Source organism: Gossypium hirsutum, chromosome D12 (genome assembly GCF_007990345.1).
Source record: "Gossypium hirsutum isolate 1008001.06 chromosome D12, Gossypium_hirsutum_v2.1, whole genome shotgun sequence".
NCBI lineage: Eukaryota > Viridiplantae > Streptophyta > Magnoliopsida > Malvales > Malvaceae > Gossypium > Gossypium hirsutum.
Window position 1 is genome coordinate 2,629,585 of NC_053448.1, and position 9,516 is coordinate 2,639,100.

At 32.9% G+C, this 9,516-nt stretch overlaps 1 protein-coding gene across 1 annotated transcript; it reads right to left on the minus strand.

Annotated features, from left to right (window-relative positions):
- Positions 1-5,391: 5,391 nt before the first annotated feature.
- LOC107917108 (probable indole-3-acetic acid-amido synthetase GH3.1) lies at positions 5,392-7,760 on the minus strand. Its single transcript, XM_016846489.2, has 3 exons — positions 7,334-7,760; positions 7,145-7,246; positions 5,392-7,045 (listed from the first exon to the last, which is right to left on the minus strand). The coding sequence occupies exons 1-3, from the start codon at positions 7,651-7,653 to the stop codon at positions 5,671-5,673; spliced, it is 1,797 nt and encodes a 598-aa protein (XP_016701978.2). The 5' UTR covers positions 7,654-7,760; the 3' UTR covers positions 5,392-5,670.
- Between the last annotated feature and the right edge of the window lie 1,756 nt (positions 7,761-9,516).

The window sequence follows — 9,516 nt, forward strand, 5'->3', positions numbered from 1 at the left end:
TTTTTTTGATATATTTTTCTTTATATATAATATTTACATGTCAAATATTTATTTTCTCCACGTATATTGTGGGTATGGTGATTTCTAAAATTATAAAATGAAATAATTATTTCAAATATAATAATTATTTTTATATGTAAAATATTTCAAATATCATTATTTTTTCATCTACATTATGAGTATGATATTTTAATTATTTTTATATGTGAAATATTTTAATTAATTATTTGAAATATCATTATGTTTATATGTGAAATATTTTAAATACACATACAAAAATATTTACTAATTTACTAAAAAATAATCATATTTGTAATAATTTTTTGATTTTATGAATAAAAGAGTTATTAATTAAAAAGATGAATTAAAATATAAAAAATTGAAAACAATATATTTATTAATTGAAAATAAAAAAAAACTTGAAATAGTATGAAATAAAAAATTACAAATGTGTTTAGAAAAGGAGAATTGGACCTGGGTCTCAAGGATAAAATTATTATTATTTAACCATTTAACTAATGAAGCTAATATGTTAAAAACATTCATTAAAAAAATGAAAAAGGTTAAAATAATACGAAATAAAAAAATATAAACATAAGCGGGAGAGGAATCAAACCTGAGACTGAAGGATAAAACTACAAACATTTAATCATCTGACTAAAGAAATTAATTGTACTGAAAAAGTCAAAAATTGCAACTTAAAGGAAAAACGCGTTCAACTAGGCAAATTTTTCTGACACGTGTATAAAATGCTCGCTCAACTAAACGTGTTTTTCCTCAAAATCGACCTATTTTCTTAATTAATTTTAAAATTGGTCTGAGTCTAAATAAATTTAAATGTTTTAATAAATTATTATTTCTCAATTATAGTCTCACATGTCTGGATGATGTTCATGGTGTTTGTTTTTCTGAGAAATATCTTGTCCGAATGAGTCCCATCATCCATGCAAAAATATCTCAATCCACTCTCCCATTTTATCAAGCATGGAAGCATTAAGCTTAAAAAAAACAAAGACACAACAAAACGAAAATGAAACTAATTTAAAAATGAAGTAAAATCAAACTTATCAAAATAAGAATATTTTAATAACTTATCAAAAACATTTATAATTATCATGTAAATTTTTGAACCGATCTGATATCTATATCATATTAATTTAAAATATTATCTATATTAATATATATATTTAATGTGTAAATTTTTTACATAAAATAAATAGTTAGATTATTAAAATATTACAAGAAGGAGCTACTTGCGCCAATTTAAAATTAAAGTGTTTTTATACCCTTTTGTAACTTACATTTTAACAATTTTTCTTAATTTGGTTTTTGATTTTTTTTGTTTAAATTTCGTAATTTTTCTCAATTTTGATCCGCGTGATCACATGACACTCTAAAATTGTAACCGACCTACATTTTTTATAAAAATATTATAATTTTTAGATGATGATGTTGAAGAATATTATAAAGAATGAATGAAGTAAATTTTAAGATCTGGGTAGTTAATATTTAAATTAGAATTTGAATTTTCATCCATTTTATTTTTGAAATTCTTTGCTTTTTCCTTGAAGGGAAACACCCCTACTTACCTTTCAACATATGCCTAATTAGTCAAAAAAAAAAAAGGCATATACCTAATTTTATACAAATTTTTCTGACATGTTAAACCTAACTCATTTGATTTAATTATATAATTAACTAATTTTCATTGTCCCCCAGTTTTGTTGATATTACTATTCCTAATTCTGAATATGGAAATGTGGTTCATAATATATATTAAAGATGAAAAAAGAGAGAGCATGTGTTTGAATGAATGATCTCTCATTCTACCTTGTCCCTTCGTCGCGATACTCTTTTTCTTTAATCATGCGCCAAACTATGTTGACTTCTTATGCTCAAAATGATAAACTATTGGGATTCACGTGCATTTGATGCAAGTCTCCGATAGCTTTAAATTTTATTGAATATAGCAAAGAAACGAAAAGAGTGGGGACTGGAGAATGACAAAAAAGGTTGCCCCGTTATAGTCAAATTTCCAAGTGGATTGAAAATGAAAATACTGTGTAGGCGGATGATCATCCCTTTGGGCTTTAATCAATAACGCTCCATATCCCAGTCTGCCTATTCACCAACTTCAAATCTTATTTTGATTCTTGGATTTCATCATATTTCAACGTCGAGTTTTATAATGGGCCTCTTTGGTGACTCGAATGGGTTAGGACTTAGGAGGACCACCTCTACTCACCTTTCCAATTATTTTTGCTTCCTTCCATCACTAATTTTTAACATTCCTGAAATAAATAGATTGAATTATGTGACTAGAAAAGTTGCGGATTTAGTTTTTATATTTTGATTTCATCAATTTTAGTTTCTGCACTAAACAGTAACAATTAAATTTATTTTGTTAAACTCAATCACTGATCTTATACTATGCGTACAATTATAGTTTTGGCCAATATTATCTAATTGGATCAATCAAAGTCTCTATATTTTTTTTTCAAATGAATAATGACAAGTTTTATCCCTATACTTTGACAAAATTGTCATTGTGGTACTCATACTTTTAATCTGTTCATTTTGATACATGTATTTCTTTCTATCTAGTATTTTGGTACTTTACCTTGAGGGTGTTAGAATGTGTCAAAATTTGACACATGATCCATTGGATGAGTGACAAGTGGGATAGTTGTTCAAAGGAAAAGTCAAACGATTAGGGGACAAGGACTTGGGAAAAAATTTCCGTTCCCATAGTTCTAGGTTTAAAAATAAAGGTGAATTGAACCAAAATCACATGACCAATTCTTAAAACAAGATTGTTATGATAACAGAAACATTGGTGTTCTTATAAGGAGAGAATTCAATCCGACACAAAAGACCTAATACACTCTTTAAGAGGATGGTGAAAACAATATAATTCAATCCAATTCCCGGCTCTATCATTTGAGAACATAACTAAAAACCTTCCTTTAAATGTCCTTCCTCTAAGTAACAAAAATAAGTATATTGATGTATCATAATTGAGTCGTTTTCTTATCCATAGTTCTAGGGTTTTAATTAGAACTTTTTTTGGGTTTTTTTAGTGTTAATGGGAGTTAATTAAGTTAGTTATCACTGTAGCTAGGATTTATTATTGATCGTTTAGTACCTTAAACTCTTTATATTTTCAATTTAATCCTTAGTATTAATACAACGCAGTTTCCTTTTAGTTTCATTATTAAAAATATGATCTTTTGAGTTTTTCTTCATCTCCATTGTTGCTATTCTATTTTCTTCAAGTATTCGTTAATAAATTTCCAGCCTTTACTTAAAAACCTTTATTGTTCTTACTTTTGATGTTTGTTTGCTGGTATTTTGGGTATTGCTTGTTTGATAATGATAATGACTATGTAACACCCCTAACCCACATCCGCCGTCAAAATAAGGTTTCGGAGCATTACCGAAGCTTATCAATAAAACAGACTTAAATTACGAACATTTCTTATCATATTATAATCATATCAAAAATAAATTAAACTCTTGAAAAGGGAACCTTCCCCCCATCCATTGAATCACGTCTCAAATTTTGACACATTTTAATACCTTCAAGTAGAGTAACAAAATACTACATAATGAAAATAAATGTATTAAAATGAACAAATTAAAAGTATAATTGCTATATTAATAATTTTGTTAAAATATAACAGTAAAATTTAACTTTTGAAATTTCAATTTTGACACAAATAATCATCGTTGATTCCTTAATTAGATTTTTAGTGAGTATTATGTAGAAATAATAAGTTAACATGAAATTACACATATGATAATATATTTGACACATCAAATTTTGAAAAATATGTAACTTAATGAATTAACAATAATCGTTTAGTGAGGAATGAAAATTTAAAATTAGAAAAGTATAAGGACTAAAACTGATAAAATTAAAGTACATTAACTAAATTCATAACTTGGACAAAGTATAGGGACTAATATTAGAATTTAACCAAATAAATATGTGATTTCTAGGCATTAAAAGAGTCCACAAAAGCCCTAATCAGTTGCTTATTTGGATTCAAACTTTAATGAATCACCTGTTTATACTTTTTTTAAGTGTTACTAAATTATCATAAATCTATTCAACATTAAATTTAATTACGAAATTGTCGAAATATTTTTTATATACAAATTAAATTATATTTCTAGGGGATGTTTTTGTTAGGGAAAAGGAGAAGACGAAGTAAAGGCTAAGTGAAAGCAAGGCAATATCAGCTCATAAAAAATTTTCTACCTTTGGGATAGAACTAGTGTAGATTCGCAGGTTGTTCTCTCAGCTAGCAGACCTTGCAATGTAATCTGTCACAGTTTTCTTTCCACGAGCTGTGTATTGAAATCTTACCTCCCAGTTCCTGCAATAAAATTCTCTGTCAGTATGCACCCAACTTAAAAGATCCTGCAGTCCCATAACTGTCACCGATTAACTCAATCGCAGCTTGACTGTTTGATTTTGATATGACCTTCACAAACCCCCGTTGCCAAGCAATCTTGACACCCACAAGAATGGCTACTAACTTTGTATGATAAATTTTGATTAAGACTAATTATATGTTTATGAGTGAGTAGGGTGGCAGGCTATGGACCCTTTGATCCCCCATTGTGTACTGTTTAGCATTACTTGAGAGTTCCAACTGATAATGGGTTTTGTCTTGTTTCTGCACTGCTCCCACCGCCAAACTTAACGAGTGTTGTGAAGCACCTTTTAAACCAAGGAAACATATCATCATTCACTAATTGTTGAGACTCACTAACTGTCCATTGGATCTGAAGAAGTAGGCCCTCTATATCCTTTGCAAGCCTGATCAGGTTACTTTTCCAATTAATTTATCAACACCTGTCCCTTCTAGATTTGAATTATTCTAACGCTGAACCATTTTAAATGGACCTACAGTATTAACCATTCAATAGCAACACTTGGTAGCTAGAACCTGAAAAAATCAATGTTAAAATTTACTTGGGTTTTGCTGTTCCACACCAAGCATAACAAGAAGAGAAAAATCAGATCGTTCCCTGGAAAAAATGGCCAAACAAAGTCAATTATAAAAAAAGGTGGTATGTCGGAAATGTCTGCATCAATAATAACTATGAGCCACTTTCCTTCCAAAACAAGTATCAAGCTTTTTAAGAAGATTTTAAGCTAACAAATCCGAATTACATCTTGAGGTTCCGCTGATACACTGTTTTCGAATTACAAAGGGAGTCTTGGTGTGAAAATCGTTCACCTAGATTTTTATTAGTCATAATAAGCCTATGTAGTGCTGAAAAGCTTCTTCTTCCTGCATTTTGGGGTAGAAAACAGTAATCTTGGCAACTACTTTAGACAGAGAACAATTGTTGAAAACAAAAGACAAAGACAAAGGATATTTAAAGCAATAAATATCTGCAATGTCACAAAACAAAAACCTCATCTGTTAAATCCTCATTACATGATGAAAGAAACATTTCAGTGGGACAGCCTGACAGACATCAGTTTCAGCTTACATCCTTGGCATCAAGTATGCAAACCTCACCTCTGCAACGTCCTTATCCAACTTACACTTTTTACCTCTAACAAAAAACTATCTATAAAGACGAAAACTAAGTGAACCTACTAATTATATTAAGTTAAAACTTAAAACCATCAACCTATCAGTGAATAAATCATCTCCTTCTTTCTGGGGTCCAATGTGGCGACGCTGGGCTAAAATGCGAAGATACCACCCTAGAATCGAGCAACTCCATGATTGGAGTGAAGTTAACACACCTTGGAACCTTGTATTGGTTGATGGATGCCCCTCTTGATATTGCGTAATCCATTAACTCTTCGAATGTGCCGTTTTTTACCACACGGATTTCCAGTGGACCTATTGAGTTATCCGCAACTCGGCCTTGTCGGTACACTGAGTTGAGAGACTCCTCCATTGCTAAGCAGCACTGTTTCAGGACCTCATCAGTAGGCGAGTTAGCTGAGTCTTTCCCTAACAATTCCCAGTATATCACGTAGTGACCGGGGATTGTCCTTGTGTCCGCGTAACTCGTGTATTCAACGACGCTGGTGTTGAACTCACGCAAGAGTCGGGAAGCATTTTCAACTGCCTTTTGTAACTCCGCCTCATCGGTTTTGTCCGAGTCAATGCTGAGCAACACGTTCTTCCTCCTCACAAAATGGAATTGCGGGGCTGAGTTGTGGAATCCAGTGACTCGGAGGATGTCACCGACTCGGTATCTGTACAACCCTGCATAGGTTGTGATTACAAGCTCGTATTCTTTCCCAACTTCCACATCAACAAGGTCAACGAGTTTAGGAGGTGAGTCACAAGGGAAACCAAATGAGTCAGGCTCGTGGGGTAAGAACTCGAAGTATGCCATGTTTGGCATGATGGTATAAGAAACTTGTGATGGCTTACACATGGGGTTAAGGTTCAAACCAAAATAACATTCGGACGAAGCGTACATAGTGCAAGCTAAAGGTAACCCACCACTGTAATAATCCAGCGTTGGAATATACTGTGCCATAGCACCAGTAACTATAACGTCGAGGTACTTGGTGTTTTGCCAAATTCTAGCAATGATTCCTTCCCAGTTGTCTTTCGAACATTCATGGCGAACACACTCAGCGAGTTCAGGGTTGGGTTTTAGGATCTTATCCATGTATTCCCTTAGTGAAGTGTCAGTGAGTTTAGGGTTCAAGGCACCTGTTTCGATATCCTGGGTGAGTTGACGCCAATTCAGCTGAAGGAACCTGATTGCGCGGAGTAAACCTGAGGCGAACACTGCGCCCACTCGAAGGACTTGTTGGCGTTGGAGGAGACCGCAAAGCATCTGGGCGTACATGCTTTGGAAAGAATCGGGACATAGGATGGCTTCGTTGGGGCTGGTGTAAACATTGTAAGGGTCATAGGGTCGTGTCTTGAAATGGTCACTCTTGTAGTAACTGGTCAACACAGGGCGAGCCAAGAGACCACCTGGGGTCCTAGTTTCAGACTTTACGAATAGGAAGTAAAGTCCCTTGCCTCTCTCCAATCCCGGCACATAACTGTTACATACATAAAAAGCGAAACCCAACTAGACTTTATACTTTAATGTAAAAAGGAAATAAATATAGTCTATAGATTATAATTTTTTAAATGCTTACAGATTCATTACGGGCATGAGTAAACTGTAGAGCAACCGGCGACGATCTAGCTCTTCCTTAATTGTTGGCATCAATTTTCTCTCACCAGCTGAAGTCCCGGAGCTGCATGGTTTTTCAAGTCTTTAAACGCCGGCATATCAACCTCATTTTCAATGAAAATAGGGGGAAAAAAAGAGTTTATATAGGAACCTGGTGAGAAATTCGGAGATGGGGTGGGCAGACAAAATGGCAGAGCGGTCACCATTAGCAATACGGTGGATTTCAGGCTGAAGGTCCTCGTATGTAATGATCGGAAGTTTGGACTTGAACGTTTCACGGTCTGTTGCACCGTTGAGTTTGAACCTTGTAAGGTACTCAGTCTGGGAGTTTCGGGTTAAGATTTCGGTCAGGACTCTGTCTTGAACTGAATCGGCATGGCTAGTGGTTTCCTCTATGAAGTGCAAAGCTTTGGCATCTCTCTCGCATGCTGGTGGACCCAGCTGAGATGAGAGAGGAGAATCAACCGCCATTTTTAATGGGTTAAGTAAAGCTTCAAAATGATAGAGAGAAAGAAAAAGAGGGAGGGTGGAGGTAGAGGACACTATGAATAATGAACTAGGTCTGGGATGAGGTTGGGAAGAACCAATGGGGGTTTAAATAGGAGAACACTAGAACTTGTGAATGAAACAAAAAAAGGTGGGAGCTTCGACGTACAAGCTGTGTAATTTATTACTTATTATTAATGGAATGAAGAGAAAAAGGGTAAAAAGGCGTAGAAAGATTTTATTTTTTGTTTTGTGGGGGTGGTCGTGTAGTGAAATGTAGGGTTGGATGGGGACAAGATGGGGGGCCATCACAGCCACAGGTAGACATGGCAGGCAATGTCGGGGACATGTGGGGTTAGGTAACCGCCATGCCAGCGGAGCACAGAGCTGAAAATGGAGTCTACGGCACTACACTTTGCACACAACCACACGGCTGCTTTCGGGTAATATTTTTGACTCTCAGACAGATAACGATGGCCATCCGGCACGTGAGACAGATGCCTATACTTTATTACTATTATTACATTAATTTTCTTTTTTCATTCTCAGAACAATCCCATCTTTAAGAAAAATATCCTCCAGAAATATCGTTTTAAAAAAAAATAATTAACATTGATCATTCCATTTCAAATTAATGTTCATTTAAAAAAAAACATTTTCTAAACTTTATATCGCTTTTCTTTTTTCTAAAATGAAATTGAATCACTAACATATAGCATTAAATTTTGAAATAGCAGCTGAATTATCAACAATTATAGTATTATTTATTTTCCTTTTCTTTTTTCCCTTTTTAAAGTGCATTATTTTATATTAATTAATGCATGATAAAATTAAATCGTAAGAGTTTGTAATTTGGTTTAAATTAATTGACCAACGGGAAATAGCTTTATTAACTTCCCTCTTTTACCCAAATAAATGGGACGAGAACCACATGTGGTTCGTTTCCTCTGCATTTTTTAAAACCTAACAAATTATCGAGTGGTTGAAATTGTATATTATTTTTATTTTTAGATAGGCATGTTTTGATATATGGTTTTGGAGTTTATAGATTTTTTTTGTATAAAAAGAATGATAAAATCACAACTAAATTAAGCTTGGTTAAGTCATATTGCCAGATTTATCATCGTGCAACAATTGTAAAATTTCATCTAGTGGTTGATGAAAATATGTGTAATCCGAACCATCCAAAATAGTTGAAGTAACCCCTTAATAGCTCGTAGTACTACTGAACGATGGTGCTTAGTTGAAATGGTTTGAATCAATTGGATGGCCGCAACACTATCCATCTCAAGAACCACTTGTTTCTAACCTAAATTCCAATAGTTGCTTGAAAGTCCTCAAGTACACCCCAAATTTCAGCATTAATAACAGAGTAGGATCCAATATTTTTTAGAAAAATAAGCTACCTAATTACCATGCTGGTTGCGGACTAAACCTCCTGCGATTTATTGATGTTTTAAAATATTTTTCACATATATATTTATAGTCTAATTTTTAACTTATTAATAAGGTATATATTATATTACTCAAAAAAATTATATCATATATGGAACATTTTTCAATTACATCCATATAAATATATTTGTAGGTAAACATAAATTTTAAAATTATTAATTAAATTTAGTAACTTAATTTAATAAATGTATTTTAATTTTAAATGTAATTAGAGAAAAATTAAAATGGTTAAGATTAAAAAAATAATTTAAAATATCAAAGTTTTGTACCATTCGATGCATGCAAGTATGCATCGGTACCAGTCATATTAGACTGAAACAAGTCAATATACCGAAATTCTATAAAAAATAGAACATAGACTTTTTGGCATCGGTTTAGGATCATAATGGTACG

Coding starts and splice junctions, on each gene's coding strand:
- LOC107917108 (XM_016846489.2), bottom strand. CDS start 7,653: ATGGCGGTTGATTCTCCTCTCTCATCTCAGCTGGGTCCACCAGCATGC. Junction 7,247..7,333: donor ATCTCCGAATTTCTCACCAG/GTTCCTATATAA, acceptor AAAACCATGCAG/CTCCGGGACTTCAGCTGGTG. Junction 7,046..7,144: donor CTCATGCCCGTAATGAATCT/GTAAGCATTTAA, acceptor TGTATGTAACAG/TTATGTGCCGGGATTGGAGA.